The sequence below is a fragment of the Strix uralensis genome, chromosome 8, assembly GCF_047716275.1.
Source record: "Strix uralensis isolate ZFMK-TIS-50842 chromosome 8, bStrUra1, whole genome shotgun sequence".
NCBI lineage: Eukaryota > Metazoa > Chordata > Aves > Strigiformes > Strigidae > Strix > Strix uralensis.
The window spans coordinates 31,999,268-32,019,028 of NC_133979.1; the positions used below are offsets into that span (position 1 = coordinate 31,999,268).

Consider the following 19,761-nt stretch of genomic DNA (forward strand, 5'->3'; position numbering starts at 1 on the left):
CCCAAGTGATCTCGTTTCTCAGTTCAGCAAGCCCTACTCAGATGGCTGCAGCGTGTTATTTATCATTATTTATCTATCTGTTTGATCAGAAGCGAAGGAAGGCAGCAAAAGCAGGCAAGAATGTGTGTTTCAACTCACTGTGGTTAATGTTGGTCTCAGAAATACAGGGTGTTGATCCAGCCTTCTGGGACACTGGGGACCACAGGAGTCAACCCAAGAACGAATTTGGACCCATTCATGAAAAGAGTTATATCACATCACTGTTGGAGGACTGAAGGGGTCTCCTTCATCCTGAGTCTTACATCTCCATGCAGTTCTTCAGCATAAAAGCAGCCTTAAAATTGATTTTAGTGCTCGCTTCTGAACTGTCTAACCCCAACACTTATAATACTAGTGGGAGAACTAAAGTGAGCAAAACCAAGCTCTAGCTTAAAAAACAAATCAGTGGGCTTGCTTCCAAGCTTCTGCACCCTGCACTGACTCCAGGCTCAATGAAATTATTTTATGCATTTATATCCACTCCTTAATGAGGTACTTACCTATTATAGAGCAATAAAACCCCAACGTGACTCAGATCTTCAGCTGGTGCAAGCCCATGTTGACTACAGCTATTTTCCCTTCCGAAGGATTTTGTTTTTCCCTGCAATAAAAGCACCGAGGCTATTTCCAGTTCTTCCACAGGGATGTAGAACAGGGAGAGATATGGATTTTCCCACTCACCTTCATTAATATGGTAGTCCAGGTCTTCCGCCAAAGTCCAACAGAAGCAAATCTATTTTTAACCAAATTGCTCCAGTAGAAACCTTCAAAGCCTGCTATAAAAATGACTAAAGAGTATTATCTCTGGCGTGCCTTGATTAAAGCCATTTTATATACCTCCAGTGGCACTGGGGGGTCTGTGCAGGCGCCCAGCCAGCTCCTCAGTCTGTGTCAGCTGTCCTAGCTATCAGGAAGGTATAACCTAAGGAAATCTGGGATTTTGACTGCACACCACAGCATAACTTATTGTAGAGGACCCCCATCCTGAAAACCCAGACCAGTTCTGTCCTATGTCTGTGAGCCCCTCTCACTACCTGGGGCTGGACAGGCTCTATCACCCCCTGCCCTTCATCAGGAGCCCAAAAATGAGTCCCTGAAACATTAAGGGATCTGGAGTCTCAACTTGTTCCTTGGGAAGATGTACATTTTTTCTTATTTGTTGTGAAAGCAGTTTTTAAGAGAATCAGGGCAGAGAGTCAGGGGGGAAATTCTCCCCTTTTTTTTTGCTTCCTAAAGAGACCCACTTGCAGCCCCCATTTTCCCACCTCTACATCTTGAGATGTCAGAAGAGGGAGGACAATGGCCAAACCTGCCAGCTGGGTTGTCCCACTGCTATGGCTGTTAGAGTCGAAGGGATAGCAAATTGGGGAGGGGAGGTGATGTGACCACCTCGCTTCACACTGTTGTGACAGCAGCATGGGTTCGTAAAGGGAAGTTCTTGCTCCCAGTGCTGTGCAGGGATAAGCAGGGGTGATTTAACTGGTCATCTTCAAGGTCCCATCTTTCCTCGGGAGCCCACCCATGGGTGATGCCATGTACTCTTTGGGAAGCATGCTTGAAGCCAAAACAAAGATTTCAGAGGAGGACCACCCCTTACAAGGGGATAGACAAGGGACATGGTCCTGGGATAGAGAAACCACATCTTCAGCATCAGGCTGGACCGGGGCTGGCAGGCAGGTCAGGGTGCAGCATCCTGGTGTTAGGGCAGCTGGTACTGGCATGAAGACCCAGGGCTATACGTCTCCTCTTGGCCATATGTCCTTGCCACACGTTAACCTGGGGAGCTTTCCTAAGCCCTGTTGCCCCCAGTGCAGCTCTTTCCTCCTCCAGTGCCTGGAAACACCACCTCCTCTCCGTACACACACACGTGGCTCGTCAGAAGTGAAAAAAGCCCCAGATTAACCTATCTGACACAACAGAGCCTGTCACTCCCTGTCCTGCCTTCCCCACCATGGGAGCGAGCACCCGTCATCCCATTCACTGCCTGGAAGGAGGAATACATCCAAGATGTGTCAAACCCAACCCAGCTGCCTGGGTCGGAAAAAAGCAGTTATTACTGCAAACTCTATATACATTATTTATCAAATGAAGTCTCTGCAGCAGGACTACAATTCATTTCTCTGCTCCGACTTGCTTGTGCTCTCTTCGGCTGTCTATTTGATGGGAAATGATAGAAAACATTTGCATGCTCCTTGTGGTCACTGCCACAAGGCTGTTCCCCTGCTGAGGACACCCTGCAGGTCCCCAAAAGGGATCTGGGACAAGCTTTGCCCAAGAAAAACCACCCTCTAGCAACAGCCAGCTTCACCGTGGCAGCTTTGTTCCATCCCCAAATCTATTGCAAAAGTATCTGCTGTTGTGCTGAATATTCAGGGGGAAATTACAATGTGAAGGCAAGTAGAAAATATCAATTATTGGAGGGTTCAAGCAACACGATCCCTACTGCTACCAGCCAGGTTGCATATGTGCGTAAATCAGCCTTAAGGCAAGGTTTAGTTTGAGCAATGTATTAAAAAGGAAGGAAAATCTGTTTTTTTTTCCAGTATGGGGAATTATAAAGCAGGTAGAAGAAAGCCACAGCATGCATGACCCTGGTCACATCAGCTCCGCTTCATCTCCACTGTGTAAAAATACATGTGCATGGGGGAAAATTAATGCAAAAACACACCAGATGAGCGTTTCTTTTCCATTGCCCCGACTTCAGGTCAGGGTATAAATGACTAGGCAAACCGAAAAGCAAGTTAAAAAAAATGCTCATTTGACTTCAGCAAGTGCTTCTGCTTTTTCTGAAAGCAATCTGAGTTCCTGGGTGCTCCTGCTTAGGGTTCCCAGGGGAAAATGCCATAATCCCCTCATTATGGTTAAAAAAACAGCTGTGATAATAGCAGGGATTTTCCTCTCCTGGTTGACAGCGTCATTATCCATTTAAACATGGTTGTGCGGGCAGCACGTGGTGATTATACGGGGTGATGGAGGTCATGGCACATCTGATTTCTTGAACGGGACTTTGCACTTCGTCACACACTCCTTCATCTTCATGAAGCCGTACACTTGATCTGTGCTGGGGGTAATGGGTAGCGGCATTTTGGCGACAGAGTATCCCAAGCTGGGTCGTTTGCATTCATTTTGGCTAAGTCCCAAGGAGGTCCGGGTTGACTCGTAGACTCTAATGCAACATGACAGCCAAGCATCAGCTACATGAGCATGAGGATTTCTGCTGGTACCCAAGCTGAGTGCTGGGAGCAAATGGGAAAAAAAACCCTTGTGCCCATGGCTGGGAGGGATCCGAATCCCACCAGCTGGTTACGGACTGTGGGTTCACAGCATAATTGAGATGGGATGAATTAACCATGGAGGCTCTCATGCTTGGTTTTCTCCATGCTGGAGGATGAGCAGGTACCCCACTGCCCAGTCCTGCCTTACCCTGATGTCTGCAAGTCTCTGCCTAAGCATGGGCAGAGAGAAAGAGGGATGTCGCTGTGGGGGGAATGGGAAAGGGTGGCAAAGATGTGACTGTTGGAGAGGGAGAAGAAGGGAAATTTGCCCAGGAGGCAGAAGCACCTCTGCAGTACTGTGCATGCAGGGTCTACACCATGCCCGCATTCAGCTGGGTCCTACATTACCCTCCAAAATTAATTACAGGTGCCCCTGCTGAAGATAAAACTGAAATCATATTTATTTTTGCGCTTACATTCCAGTTGCCATGTAATTAAGTGGTACCGTGTAATTAAAGAGGATTTAGAGGGTGTTTACGTCCTGCGATGTTCCATAATTACGGTTAATTCCTCCTTTACGGCTTCCGAGCATCTCCGGCGGAGCTCCGGGAGCCACTGAGGCAGGCAGAGCAGTTATCGCCAGGCTCAGAAATGCAGTGCACAGCTTTACCACTGAAGAGTAGCATCTTGGAAAGGCCTGGCCCAAGTCCCAAAATCTTTCTTTAGAAATTTAATGTCTTCCCGGGCATGGGGCAGGAACGATGACCCCAGGAGCAGCTTTGTGGGCAAATGGTGATGCTGGGTGAGCAGCAGGACCCATGCCAGTCTCTGCTCCCAGACTCACCTTGGTGAAACTGCTTTAACTGCCAGAGATATGGCATAAGGATAAAATTAACCCTTCTGCAACATACAGGCTCACTGAGGAGGGGGTTACTTCATAACTGAGGGTGAAAAAATATATGGTGTGACATGCAGGACGTGATGAGTTTTCATAGGCAGGGAGTCCCGAGGGACAGCGCTGTCCCAGCAGCGAGGCAGCCAAGGCCATCTCCAACAGACATCAAATCTTAGCACTCGAAGGGCCAGTCTACCAAATACTCACCCACCACAACTCAGATCACATGTCCAGCCTCATAAGGTGTTATGGAAGAGTTCAGTTTTGGCACTCAGCGACTCCCATTAGGAGCTGGGAGTTCAGGCACTGCCAGAGCAGGGTGTCACATATGGACCCAGAAGGGAGTGGGTCACCCTCCTGAAGGATACTGGACACCATGGGTCTTGTTTTTGGTGTCAGAGGACGGAGAAAAGCATCTAACCATGAGCCACAATGTGCTGCACCATGGGCTTGCAACCTGCATCTCAGCATCACTCACAGAGACCAGGGTTGATTGCAACAAAGAGGTACAGGTAGCGGCCAGGCCACTGCCCAAGCCCACTGCTAACAGCTTTCATTATGAACTTAGGTGTCCACCTTGGCTTTCATTGCAAAATTAGGTGTCCACCTTTTTAAGCTGGTCACGCAAGTGAATTTTGCACTGAGCAAGCGTTTTTCATGGTGCGTGGTTGAGCGCAGTCGCTTTGAAGGGGGAGCTGATAACGTACCTGCTACTGCCTGTAAATATATGTAAATGAAGCATCACAATTTCATAGAATCATTGAATGGTTTGGGTTGGAAGGGACCTTAAACATCATCGAGTTCCAAACCCTCTGCCATGGGGGGCCCGTCCCTGCCAGGGACACCTTCCACTAGCCCAGGTTGCTCAAAGCCCCATCCAACCTGGCCTTGAACCCTTCCAGGGAGGGGGCAGCCACAGCTTCTCTGGGCAACCTGTGCCAGTGTCTCACCACCCTCACAGTAAAGAATTTCTTCCTTATAGTAGTGTAAATCTACCCTCTTTCAGTTTAAAACTGTTACCCTTCATACTATCCCTACACTCCCTGATCAAGAGTCCCTCCCCACCTTTCCTGTAGCCCCCTTTAGGTACTGGAAGGCTGCTATAAGGTCTCCCTGGAGCCTTCTCTTCTCCAGGTTGAACAACCCCAACTCTCTCAGCCTGTCCTCACAGGGGAGCTGCTCCAGCCCTCCCGATCATCTTCATGGCCTCTTCTGTACCTGCTCAAACAGGTCAATGCCCCTAATGCCCATATGTTGGTGGACCCAGAGCTGAATGTATTAGTCCAGGTGGGGTTTCACAAGAGGGGAAGAATCCCCTTCCTCGACCTGCTGGCCACACTTCTCTGGATGCAGCCCAGGATATGGTTGTCTTTCTGGGCTGTGAGCGCACATTGCTGGCTCATAGGCAGTTTTTCAACCATCAGTACCCTCAAGTCCTTCTCTGCAGGGCTGCTCTCAATCCACTCATTGCCCAGCCTGTACTTTGCTTGGTAAAATGTTGGAATGGGCTCAGATTAGAGCCAACACTCTTGCAAAAATGAAACTTACCCTGAAGACTCCCTGGGCTTCACAGGGGAGCAGGCGGGAGGCAGTAGTTGAATGAGACAACACTGGATCCAGGCTTTACCTGTTAATGGGAAAATGAAAGGAGATTCCCCCTGAAATCTTTGCGCTAAGCCACTGCCTGCTTTCCTGTGGGAGCTTATAGAGGCTGTTGATATATGCCATGGCAATTCAATAAAAGAATATGTAATGAAAGCAAGATATAACGTAGGCTGCAATCACAGAGGCGTGCGTGAATTATTAAGCTGGCAGCATTTGTAGTCAGTTGGGGGAACCATAGATTTCTTCCTTCACATATAGTTAGGGAACACCGCTAAAAGCATCAAAGTATTTCATCCTTAAATATGTAATTAGTCAGCAGGGCAAAAATCATTCCCTCTCTGAGGGCTGCTTGGTGGCAGCATGAAATGACTCGATTGGGTTTTTCCGGTGTGGTGCAGGTATCAGTGTTGGTCCTCAGCTCCGGCCCCATGAGTCCACAGGGTCTGGCCTTCAACTAACCAGCGTTATTGAGGAACTTGATGTTTCGATCCTCTAAGCTTTCCATCTCTTTTAATTCCCCAAAAAGCCTGAAACAGGTTTGTTTAGAGGGGAGACAAGGATTGCAATTAGGCAGAGGGTGCAGAAGGAGTTGATCAGGAAGAGGACTCCATTTGCTTGCACGTAGCAAGGACCTTCACTCTGCCATGAAGCCCAGGGAACCAATGCAATGAAGACCTTTTAAAACAGATCAGTAGGTTAGTAATAACTGGGAGCCAGTGCTCTTCCCCCTCAGACAGCTGCAGGAAGGAATCAGGTCTGCAGGACATGCTGAATCTCTACATCTGCTCAGGAGGGTCCTACTGGTGCAAATCAACTTCGCAACATGAAATTTGTAGCAATTTCAAGCTGTCGAGGAGCTGACCCAATTAATTCCACTATTTCTTGGTTAGTGGCTGATGCAATGCAAGTTCTTTCCAGTGAGATGGGCAAATCACAAGAGCTTCTCACCAGATCACAAAGCAAAGGAACAGCAAGGTGTGAGCCTTCCCGTGCACACATCCTCACCTGCCATGGCTGGAGGACTGTGGCACCCAAGAGAGATTTCAGTGTAGAACCAATAATGATACTGATGCACGGGAGCAATGAGTTGCTCTAAACCAGCGAGTACTGCAGCCTCTTTTGGGAGGTCAAACAAAAACCAGAGCTGGGCTTCAGAGCTTTCAATCCACCTCGGTTTCCCAGCTGTGTGGTCACCTTGGAACAGAAAGTGTATGGCTGGGAGCAGAACAGGGACACCACGGAACTGAATTGCCTTTCCAATGAGCCCGGCAAGTGGGAGGAAAGCTGCACGGGCTGCATCTTGCCGTAACATTCAGCAGGCACCATCTGCACTGAGCACTTGGGTATCTCCAGGGCGGTTTTGGAAGCCTTGAAAACCATCCAGCAGGGTTTTTTTTGGTTTATGGGAAACCTCCAACACACTTTTCAACATAAAAGCCCAAATAATACACTTGGAGGCTTCCTGCCTGCTTCACACATCACCATGCCCTGGGCTTGCTCCCACCATTAGCAGCAGCCAGGAGCAAATCCACCGTGGCGGTCTGGCTCCTGCCAGCTTAGCTCCGTCAGTGAACACATCACAGCTCCAATCAGCCAGCCCCAACACAGCTCAGAGACTGCTGGCTGTTAGTTAATATCTGCCTGCTCCTGCCATGCCGAGGAAGCAGGCAGCAAACTCCGTTTCTTGATGGTTTGTTGGTCGGCATTAAGGATGAGTGCTGGTCTGAACTCCAAATAGATCTGATTTTCCAGTTTGCCATCTGCACCAAAAAGCAGAGCTTGTGGTTTATCCAGTGTTCAGGAAAAGATAATGCAATAAATGCATATAAATACGTATATATACACATATATCTCTAAGGGCTCTGGGTAGATTAAATTGTTTCTCACCCAAACCAAAACATTCACTTCATTTTCACATCTTTAGTAACTTCAGAAGCAATTTAATACACAATATCTGGCTGGAGAAACAAATGTTTTAATTTTTCAAGCATCTTTCCAGGCATCATTGGGGTTTTTTTTTAACCAAAGCAATTCACCAAAACTGGCATGAAAATCGAAATATTGTTGGACCATCCAAATATTAAATTATCTCCAGCAGTTTGCTGGAGATAAAACTGCTGGCATCATCCCTGCTGTGCAGATCTGATGTCCCTGTGCTTGTCCCGCAGCAGCCCCTCGGGCACAGTTTGCCTTTGCTACGTTCATATTGCTAAGCAATAAAAAAGGGGCTACACATGCTGCTGGGGGACACAGCACTGCATTTCTGGGTGATGCTGATCCCCTCCCCCAAAAAACGCTGTCACACCATTAATGACTTTCTTGGCACAGCTGCTTTGAGCATCACCGCACGCGGGTTCCCTTTTGAATTCCCAGCACCAAGCTGCTCACACAGATACAGCCCATCAGCAAAATGTAAAAATAGCTGAAAATATATAATTAGGGTGGATGTGCTGTGGATTTAATAGAGTTTTTCTATTTCTTCCTTCACTGCCCATAAGACACAAATCCTGGATGGAGAGAGGTCATTCAGGAGGGAAAGAGAACACTTTGCTGTGGTGTATGTTTGGCAAAAGGCCTCAAATATTTTTCTCAGTTTTCTATTGTGTGCATTTTTTTATTAAGCACCACACAGAAATTGCAGCAGATTGATTCTTTCACAGCTCCCCAAAGTTGAAATGCTTTGGAACTGAGAGCTCAGTGCCTGCCAAACTTCACAATTAATTTTAATAAATCTTTAATTTGAACTTTAATTCAGACACCCATGTTTCTGAGGGACTGGGTCAGGTGGGGCAGGGAAAGCAAAGCAAAGCAATGGAAATCAGCTCTGGTAAAATAAAGCAGTAGCCTCAACCTTATGCTGTGCTAGAGACAACTGGAGATCAACTGTCCTGTCCTGGGTGCAAGCAGATGGAGAGGCATTGCCCCAGCCCAGTGGAAAGCAAAGGAGAAGACGTCGCCATGGGATGCCAGGAAAGAGCTGGGCTCAAAGCTGCCTTCTGTGCCCTGACCATAAGATTTTCCTCCAGACCGAAGCCACCAGGAATGCCACCAACTTGGAGTTTTATTGGAACTTGCTGACAATGAAGGTGAAATTAAAAAAAAAAAAAAAAGACTAAAAAGCACCCCTGAAAACTGCCCTGATGCAATTATTTTTACACATGAAATGACCACAGAAATTTGCTTCTTTTTCCTCATACAGGGAGAAAGATAAAAATGTATAGTCCTGGATCCATTCACTCAGTCAATGGTTTTGAATAGTTCTGTTATGGGCATGGCAGCATTAGCTGGGGTGGAAAGCACTGGGAGGACAGGAGGATGAGAAACCTGAAGCAGGAATGTTAATGCAACTTCTCTCCCCCAGTAGACAAGCCTCGAGCTGTCAGACCGTGCATGCAGCCCCGGAGCTCTGCCAGCCAAATCTCTGCACTAACCCACCCCAGCTGAGTTCACAGTGATGGGGTCCTTTAGGGAAAAGAAAATCATTGACAGGAGGAACAGGAGACAAAGCAGAACCAGATAGGGATGGAGATGACAGACCTTGGGAATGCATCCACAGATCTGACAGGGCTTCAGAGCTGTCAACGCAAGCCTCCAGGAAGAAGTTCAGGATAAATAGGGATGTATGGCTCAAATGGTCTGCTGTGGGTTGGAGGACCCCAAGGAGCATCCTCCTGTCCTGCAGAACCCCATGGATTCAGCCTGGTTTGAGCCAGGGACAGCCCAAATGGGGGTGACTTTTCACCATTTCACAGCGAAGAGCCCAGCTAGTGGCATTAAGCTTGACCCAGCACCTAATGAATGCAGAATTACTTTTTCTTTTTTTTTTCATTCAATCATCTTGTTTCTAATAATAATAAGAAAGATAAAGCTCCCTTAGCATCGTGCCACAGGGATGCCACCACCCCTATAGCATCACCCCCTGCCCAAGGCCACTGCGTTGGGCAGGGCTGGATGGGGATGCTGTGACTTGCCACTCGGAAACGAGAGCTGGGCAGCATCCCGCTGGTGTCTGCTGGGATTAATATGCCGATAAAGAGATTCAGATCAATAAGCCTGGCAGTTTCTACCAGCAAATGAATGGCTTTCAGTCTGTGGGTTAGAGAGTCGTTAACTACCCAACCTGCTCGCTGTCATTAGCAAGAAATCTCCACCGTGTATCTGCTCACCCCACTTTATCCACCAACCCATCTCCCACTCTTTCATTTCCACATCCACCTGGAGCCCTTCTCCCACCATCCCTCGGCTCCAGTTGTGCTCACAAACAGGCTCTGGCGTCTCTATTGAGCCAGGCTGGATCTGACAGGTGGGGAGGGGTAGGATATCATTTCCCCATGTCTAAGCTGCTCCTGTAATCCTGCAAGAAGGCTTGCTTTGAAGCTCTGGCCCGGCTCTGCGCAGCTGGCTCATAGCCACAATTACTTCCACTCTGAGCACACACAAAAAAGCTGAGCAAGAGGCCAAGGAGTGGGTAGTTAGCCTCAAATGCCAACAAGTCAGTCAAAGGCAACTGGCACTAATTTGTCCCTGTGCTTTCTCCTGTCACGGCTGCCCCATTACATAGGGACAAGAAGTGTCTCCATGGGTCAGTCAGGGCCACCCAGGAGCTGCTGGAGAGCTCAGAAGGCAGAGGATTTGGCAGGGGTCAGGATCTGAGAGCGCAGCCCCAAATCATCACTTATGGAACATCAATCCCACCCCTCTCACTCCCTCCCGTTGTCATCTCTGTGCCCTCCTTCTTTCTGTCTTCTGCAAGCATGGCCAGAACCACCATGGGAGTCAAGGGGAAGGAGGACACCACCCCACCATGGAGTTATTTCCATTTTTCTTGCTTTTCCTAAAACCAGGAAAAAAGAAGAGAGCTTACCAAAGGAGTCCCAAGTACCTGCTCATGAGAAGCAGGCATTAAGCAGGGCGCTGAGAAGAAAAGTGCAGCAGAAACATTGCAGTAATATGGGATAATTCTGCGAATGCTGTGAGGTGGCTGAATAGTAATATTTTCTGGAGTAGCGGCATATTGTAGGAGAGAAGCCAGTAAACAAATATTTTCATTCAGCAGCAGGGGAAGCAGGGAAGCATGGCCATTCCCCAGGGAGCTGAAGAGGTGCTCCAGAGCAGGAGAGTCATTAGAAGTAAGGGAGAGCAATTGCTCAAGATTATGGCACTGACAGATACCGGCAAAGTCAGATGCAGCAAACAGCCCCAAGCGAGGCTCAGCTGTGATCCACAGCTGAGTATAGTGCCACCAGCCTCTCCCACCCCCCCCAAAAAAAAACCCAAAATTAATCCACTGGAGTATTGCACCCTGCTGCCATGGCTTGGAGAAAACCCCACATAAGTTGGAAGCATCCACCAAAAGCCATCAGGGTATCATCCCCACTGCCCTGCATCTCATGCTCACCGTGGCCAGCATCCCCTAGGGCGGACAAGTTGTGAAACCCCAAGTCCTAACCTATGGAATCTGCACTAAACGCAGCTTGGGAGATTTGGCTTTAAGTGGCTTGTTGAAAGGCTCAAGCTGCCACTCCTTTGCATCTCCATTTCCCAGTTACAGGAACTGGTATGAGAGCTACTGCAACAGGCAGCTGAATCAGACCAGGTTGACATCTTATCTCCTTTTGCCACCAAATGTCCCAGAAGAGGATCATGTTGTATCTGGCAGATGTGGCAATTTGCACCTCTCCACATAGTGGCCCTTCAAGGCAGGTCCCATCCAAATGGTTTACACCAGTGTTTGGTGGTTTTTAAGTTCTTATTAACCCGTGTAGTCCCATGTGCTTATTCATAGTCTTCAAACCTTTATGAATGGCTAAGCCCTCTTAGAGTCTAAATACAGAGTTATTAATGTTACTAAATACTGAGTTATTAAAGTTAGTTATGAATTAAAGCTGGACAATTCAAGAGCCATGAATAATACCTTTGAATACCTAAACCCCACAATTTCTTGGGGCTTGGTGATGCAGCGAGGAGGTTCTCAGCTCTTTGCATCTTTTTACCAGCAGTGTAAAGAGCCTGCTGACCAGATTTAATGTACTTGCTGCATCTTTTGCACTGCTGGTACAGAAAGAACCACAGAGCACATCTCCAACGTTCATCAGTTCAGGTCCTACAAACTCAACATAGGTAGGGAGCCACAAACACGGCAATTTACATTCCCTCTTAAAATACTGCAAGAAATCCAATCGAGCATTGGCAGCTATTAGCTGGAAATCTCTAATTAGCTGTCCTGACACTGAAGCAGTGCTAGGGCTCCACTGAGAGCCTCTAACCGCAGCACAATGTGCCCTCTGAGCAGCCACACTCTAGCAATCCCATTCTGCCTGCATGTAAACTACCTTCTGCAAAGAAAACACAAGGCATACAGTATCTTTGGGTGCAATGACATTGCAGACACAGCCTCGCCTGCCCGTTAGTGCTAGCCTCTGATGGACCTCGCAGCAATTCCTCATGGCAAACCAGTTGGAGTTAAGTATTGGTCAGCAGACAAGAGTTCTAACAAGAGTAATGGGGCTGAATCCATCCTGAGCACAACTGGGCTGGCACTGGTGATTTTAGACTGGAGATAAATGTGGTCCTTGGAGGCTGGATTACCACCCATGGGCTCACGATCGATACTGGAACGAGAAGTTATGTTGTTCCAAATCAAGGCAAGGTTAACCCATAATCCAGAGCACAGGCAGGGGGTGAAGCCACTTTAACGGGAGAGATTTGTCTGCTCAGACCATCAACCTGAACAAGCTGAAGCCTGTGTGGTGTAATTTAACGGTGTTTAACATCAAGGCTACCGTTCCTATAGCTACTGGAGGAAGCTTAGCAACCCGGGCGCAGCTCCTGGGGCATGGGAGACAACCAAAGGAGAGCGCAGGGATGCGTCACCATCACCCATGTGTTAACCATTTGAACCCTATATGCCGTTCTGATGTGGCACTGAAAGTAGATCCCATACAGGGTGTTTCTGGTGAAAACATCGGTATTCAATGCTTTGTTAGTACCAGATTAACTGTTTCCTTAAAAAAAGTAAATAATAGCATCAAGAATATGCCTCTGTCACTGTTCAAGGGCTATGGCAATGTCTCCCCACCAGCCACAGGCTCCACTCAAGGTTGATTAAGGCTCCACCAAAGCCAGCAGGACTGTGTGCGGGTTGAGTTGGCCCCACATCTTCTGGATGATTTTGCCCAGAAGGGCTTGACTCTCAGCACTGAGCACAGTTTCAGGGATAACAACCATTATGCTCTTTTTCTTCTATGTCCCCAGGTCCTCCCCGCACTTGGCTGACCAAGGCTGGCTTAGAAGGTTCTTTCTTCTCCCAAGAAAATGGGGACTGACAGTGAAAACCCAGTCCTGAGGAACGTGCTCATCAGCTTCAACTTGCTTCTGCTGGGCACTGTCCTCAAGCCTTTTGAGTGTCGTCTAGAAGTGACAACAGAGCCAGCTGAGAGGCCGGTAGTGGATGAGGAGGGTGGCCTTGCCAACTGCAGCCCACCTATCAAAGAGCAGCCCATGGTCTTCCACCACATCTACAACATCAACATCCCCCTGGACAGCTGCTGCTCATCCATGTTCAAGTCTTCAGCCGAGGAGGTGAGTTCAGAAGACGACCGGCTGGCAGAGTACGCAGAGCAGACCTCCGACAGCGAGAACCAGGTCACCTTCACCCACAGGATAAACTTGCCCAAGCAGGCCTGCAAGTGCTCCACCTCCCTCCCGTCCCTGCAGGAGCTGCTGAGCAGGATTGAGATGCTGGAGAGGGAGGTCTCCATGCTCCGGGACCAATGCAACTCCAATTGCTGCCAAGAAAATGCAGCCACAGGTAGTAATGCCATCCTGTTAGCTCTTGCTGGGGACTGAGGGCTCGAGCAAAAGGCAGGAGAAATAAATGCAAAACCAGTGATGCCACTCAGAGTGGTGACAGAAGAAAACCTATGTTCACCCATGATGTGGCTGTGGCTTTAGGGGAAAAGCGTGGCTTAGGTCTTCCAAGGCAGGAAAACCCCCAGGAGGGATTTGGTCACTTGAGTCCCCACACCCCACTCGCTGCAGAAACCCTGTAACAGCTAGAGCTGAAGCCCCATTACAGATAAAATTACTGCTGGTGAGGGGTGAGCAGGGTGATCTCCCAACCCTGCAGTCCTTGCAATGCTGTTAGATATCTGCCACGGCTCATGGGACAGGGAGGAGACATGTAGCTGCTGATCTCCTAAGCTGTCCCTGAGCTGAAGACAGGACTGCGGGAGCTGGCAATAAACCCCTTTATCTTCTCTGTGGGAGGATTGAATGCATATGAAAAGCTGAGTTTAAAAAAAAAAAAAAAGAAAAGAATAAAAAATACAGGGAATAACTTCTGTTACCATGAAGGATGCAAACAAAACATATAACAAAGGCACAAACCCATCAACAGGATACTTCAGCTGAATAGAAATAGTTGTGGTTGGTGAAGTCCTCCAAGAGACCCCATTAGGGTTACCCCATCAAAGACAGCCCCTCGTGTCACTGCAGCCATTCCTCAGAGCTAGGGAAGCAGCATGCAGTTGAAATGAGATGGGTTAGGAAAGGTTTGGGCTAGAGGCTGCATTTCAAAAGCGCAGGAGCCAGCATACTGATGATTTTCCTTATGCCTCAGGGAAGTCAGTAAGGGGGGATGTCCATCCCTTGCACTGCCCAGCCATGCTTGGGGCTCCGATGCACCAGGGCTCCCTGCAGGAAAAAGCCACCAAGCAAGGAGACCCACGCAAGACATCTTTCCAGCAGAAAACTGCTTTTCAGGCCAAGAACAACCACAGGGAGGAATTAAAACTAAAAGCAACCCGTTTTCCCCCAATGGCCCCTGCCTTTTTTTAAGTTTTGCAGCTATTAGTGTGATTTTCTCAGTGGTACCCCAACTCCTCTATGTGTAGGACACATTAAAATGAAATGGCTGCGACGCACACTCAGCTCAACAGAGTTGGACTAAGGGTGTGTGGGTCGGGGAGGGAGAAACCGGGACGGCACACGCAGCAGGGTGGCTCAGGCTGACATCTCCCATGCAGCCGGTGGAAGTCAGTGCATTTCCAGCTGCGGGCTCAGCCCACATCCCCCCGCAATGAAACAGTCATCAGCTACGTTAATAATTAAGACAAAACGGAAAACACACATACATGCCACTGGTGTACACAAAGCAAGGGTTAAAATCACGTAGGGCATGCAATGGGAAAAACATGTTTTAAAGGAATTAATTTGAAACTCTGATGGGCCTATTTGGGTTACTTGCAACATACACAGACAGTCCCATTAAACATTTATCGCTTCATGGAGTCTCCACTCTGATTGCAGATGCACTGAGCTAAAACTGGAGTAATTTCATTTATTTTTACCAGAGTTCCTTTCAATTCACTGCACAGCAAAGGAGATCAGGATGTCTACCCCACTGCCCGAGGCATTTCCCCAAGGAAAGCCATTCTCTTCCAGCACACTTACAAGCATCCTCTCTCCTCTTTTGATAACTTAACTAGAGACTGAGATCTGAAGCGATCCTGATTGTCATTCCCAGTATTCACAGTTCAGATGGGAAGCATCCTGCAAAGTAACCCAAACTGGTCTGTCTGTCTCAGCTTGTAACTGAACCCCTTTTACATGAGGGTCTGCCACAACCCCCATAGGAAGAGCTGATCAAATAGCTCAGCTAGGATGGAAAACTTAGTTGGGAGACAAAAAGTCCTGCAGCTTAGGATCGTTGTGGTGCAGAGGTTTCTGAAGGGTCAGAGGAAGCACGGAGGGGTTTCTGTTCTTCCTCAGTTCACACGAGGAAGAAAAGCAGTAAAATTTAGCAAGGAAAGATTAGTCTGGCTGGGTTAAACCCCAAGCTGGAGCAACAGGTCCATGTTACGGGGCAAAACAGGGGAGTGTTGGCAATGTCAGAGTGACCGGTGCCTTCATCCCCATGCATCCCTCCTTGCCCCAGAGTCCTGTGCAAGGCTGCCAGGTAAAGAGTGGACATGAGAGGTGGTGGCCGCTGCAGCCATGTGCTTTCCCCACTTCCCACAACCCCATCACACCCAAACCCCCGATACTTTGTGCAAAGCCAACGGTTCCATCTTAATTTGGCTCACCATGATAGAGATGAAGATGGTGGTTTTGGGTACATATCTGCTTCTTGTAGGAAAGAGGGTGAGCACGCCAGGATCTCTTACCTGTAAAATGGAACAGCAGGTGGAGAGGAGACAACAGGAGTCATGGCTGGTGCTGAAGGCTTGGCCAGGGAAGCCTTTTCCCAGTAAGATTTCTAGGGAGGTTCCCATTGACTGAGTGCTGAACTGAAGAGAAACCAAAGGGAGCACTTGCACCCCAACAAGGCTGATGGCACCCATAGCTATGGAGGCCAGTACTCCCAAGGGGACAGACAAACTCCTGGAGACCCATCCAAACCTCTCCATAAGTCCACATCACCAATTCTGCCCCTGCCAGCCCTAAAGGCACCGGCTCCTCAGAGCTGGACATGCTCAACCAGAGGGAGGACCATCCCCTGCTTGCCCCACATCTTGCTCCCCTTTCCCATAGCCCATCAACAGGCCGACCTGGGACCAATGCTGACCTTTTCCCACCTCCCACTTGGTGGACTCTGACCCTTGGTCCTGCGTCTTTGCAGGGCAGCTGGATTACACCCCGCAGTGCAGCGGTCACGGGAACTTCAGCCTGGAGTCCTGCAGCTGCGTGTGCATGGAGGGCTGGGCGGGCAGCAACTGCTCTGAGCCCCGATGCCCCCGGGGCTGCTCCAGCCGCGGCATCTGTCTGGAGGGCCAGTGCATCTGCGACAACGACTACGGGGGAGAGGACTGCTCGCAGCTCCGCTGCCCTGCCGGCTGCGGCTCCCGTGGGCTCTGCGTGGACGGCGAGTGCATCTGTGAGGAGGGTTTCACTGGGGAGGATTGCTCCCAGCTGCGGTGCCCCCACGACTGCTCGGGGAAGGGCCACTGTGTCAACGGCACATGTGTCTGCCAGGAGGGCTACGCTGGGGAGGACTGCGGGTGGCTGCACTGCCCCAACGCCTGCAGTGGCCGCGGGGTCTGCCGGGATGGTCTCTGCATCTGCGAGGAAGGCTACGAAGGGCAGGACTGCTCATCAGGTAGTGGGGGCATGTGTGGGGACAGCCAGACCCTAATGTATGAGCAAGGGCCTCAGGGTACCCAGAGACCCATAAGAGCACCATAAAGCCTAGGAGAAACCCATAGCTGACAGAGCATGTCACCTAGGTTCTGCTCAGGCCTTGTAGTTTGTCTGCCTCCCTCTTGCCCCTGTCCCCAAAGATGCCACAGGCAAAAGTTTGGGACGCGAGAAAAAGCCAGTGAGATTCACCCCAATATCGGTGGTGAACCCTTGCTGCACCTGCAGCTGCAGTCAGTTCTCCTCAGCCTTTGACTTACTGTAGCAGTTAATACAGCCACAGACAGCACATAACCCCCAGCCCAAACCCCATGCCCATGTCCCACCAGCAGAACCACGCACCCTTCCCCACAGCCGGGTGGGAGGATAAGCCACGCACACCCTGATGCTCTCCTTACTTCTGCCCTTCCTATCAGTGGCTCCTCCTGAAAACCTGAGAGTGACAGGGATCAGCGACAGCTCCATCGAGCTGACGTGGGACAGCCCCGGGGCAGCCACCGAGTACGTTGTCTCATACCAGCCGGCAGGGCTGGCGGGCACCCAGCTCCAGCAGCGGGTGCCTGGGGACTGGAGCAGCATCACCATCACGGAGCTGGAGCCAGGTGTTGCCTACAATGTTAGCATCTACGCGGTCATCAGCGATGTCTTGAGCATCCCTGTTACCTCCAAGGTGATGACCAGTAAGTATCCTACTGCACTTGTCGCTTGGTACCCAGATAACCAGAGGTGATGTTCAAGCTGGCTCATATTTTCCATAAAAAATCTTCCAGTAGAAGAAACTTGAGCCTTCAAAAAAAATAATATTGGGAATATTTTTATCCCCATTTATGGGGATACAGGAAAGTGGGAAATGTGTCCACTCTCTGCAGAAAGACTCAGTCTGGATGAAAACGCAAATGACTAAAAATCAAAGAAACTTTCAGTGTTTGATTAAAGCCCCCAGAATATGGCCCAAAATATTATACTTTTTTCCTCACAGAAAATATTGTCATATATCACAGAAGTCACAGGTTCTCCTCCCACTCCTGGATGGGTTCCCCATGATGAATCCCCATGACATGGGTAATAGAGCAGCAAGAGGGGATGCTGCTGTGCATCAGGAGATATGTAGTCCTGACCAGGACTGTGATGCACAGAGGAAAATGGGGGTATCGGGCTGTAATGGCAACCTCCAGAAAGGATCCTCAGAAACTAAAGATATAGAGGGCAGGGGGGAAACATAAACTATCCAGACACCCCTTTTGCAACCCCATCACTCACTCTGTTCACACAATAACGCAATGGGAACCTTCAGTGTTCAGCAGCCCAGGCATTTCCCTCTTCTCCCTCCAACCCTCCTGAAGTGGGGACAATGAATCTCTGCTAACAGCTACCAAAAGGTTCCCCATTTTCATTGCCCAGATAACAAAATAGCCACAGGGAGCAGGGTGGGGACTGGCAGAACACACACACCCATCCCGCTCTGCTCACAACCCCCTGCTCCCTTCCAGACCTCGCCACACCGCAGGGGCTGAAGTTCAAGACCATCACAGAAACGACAGTGGAGGTGCAGTGGGAGCCCTTCTCCTTTCCCTTCGACGGCTGGGAGATCAGCTTCATCCCCAAGGTACCGCCACCACACACATGGCATCACGAGGTACACCCGGTCACCCTAAAAGCATCGAGAAAGAGAATCCTAAATCAGTTTCCAATTACCCCACCTCCAAAAAAATGAGCCTCTGTTTGCAAGTTGTGTGCTTCACATCAGACAACCCCAAACACCTCAACCTTCAGGTGTCAGCTTGCATCTCCCCAGTCGTTTTTGGTGTCAAGACATAGATGTCCTCGAAGAAATTCCCCAATAAAATCAAGAGACAAGCATATAAATAAATAACCCTTCCAGACTCACTGCCTCTTGCTGTCATCCCCTCATTTCCCTTCCATCTCCTTTGCCATGACCCTACCCCCTCCTCCTCTTCCTCATCCCTGCTCTCTGCACACTAAGCTACCCAAAGCAGCCTGGATCAAACCGAGCAGCCACCGTCTCTCAGACATCAACCTTCAGCATCCTCGAGTCCCAGGCACAGCTAATTCCTGCCACGGAATTTTAATCACAGTGATGAACAGGTAGAAATCGTGCCAGAAAAGATGAAAGGATGAAAATGTTGCCCTAAATATCTCATATTTTCTATGCATGGCAACAAAAATTGTACATCAAGTATTTCATCTATATTCATAATTTCTACACCATTTAGCCATAAGTATAGCTTCAATTGTATATGGAGCCTCTTTACAAGAGCATTCAAGCCCCAGCAGTAAAAGAAATGCTGATTAAGGGCTCAATTATGATGTTTTCACTTGTACAAAACCCTTGCTGGTGTCAAAGGCAGCTCTGGGCAGTGGAAAACTGCAGAATTTGGCCCCAAAGTTTTAACTGCTATGTAAAGTATCATTATACAGCACGAAGCAAGGGCCTGATTGCTTTAAATAGCTCATTCCCTCATTTCCAAAAAGGCTAGAAAGGATCTGGGTGCAATTTTGGGTACATCTACATGCAAATTGTGTCAGAAGTCGAAGTTCAGGTACTGCAGATGTAAACCCTGGAATAATTTTCATTCACTGTCAGAATAAAAGCCAAAACAATAAGGCAGCATCAGGGAAGAGCTTTTGGAAGCAAAAAATAGCTATCTTTCAAACGTTTCACTGATACTTGGGAATTAAGCTCAACAGCATCCCCCTGAAGCAGATAAATGGGGATATATCCATTTTAGGGTGAGGAATCGCTGGGATAGAAGCAAACTTCTCCCCACAGGGTCATCAATTCAATGATGAGTTTTTCCCAAGACAGCCCCAAAATACAAACCGTCAGTCCTCCTTTCCATTTTTAAGCTT

At 48.8% G+C, this 19,761-nt stretch overlaps 1 protein-coding gene across 1 annotated transcript in view; it reads left to right on the forward strand.

Annotated features, from left to right (window-relative positions):
- The window catches only part of TNR (tenascin R), an 81,558-nt gene that overhangs the window by 34,731 nt on the left and 27,066 nt on the right, over nt 1–19,761 (forward strand). Inside the window, exons 2-5 of the mRNA XM_074877024.1 lie at nt 13,009–13,564; nt 16,376–16,852; nt 17,307–17,570; nt 18,381–18,496. Coding sequence (XP_074733125.1) covers nt 13,069–13,564; nt 16,376–16,852; nt 17,307–17,570; nt 18,381–18,496 — 1,353 coding nt within the window. The 5' untranslated portion in view covers nt 13,009–13,068. The remainder of the gene's footprint in view (nt 1–13,008; nt 13,565–16,375; nt 16,853–17,306; nt 17,571–18,380; nt 18,497–19,761) is intronic.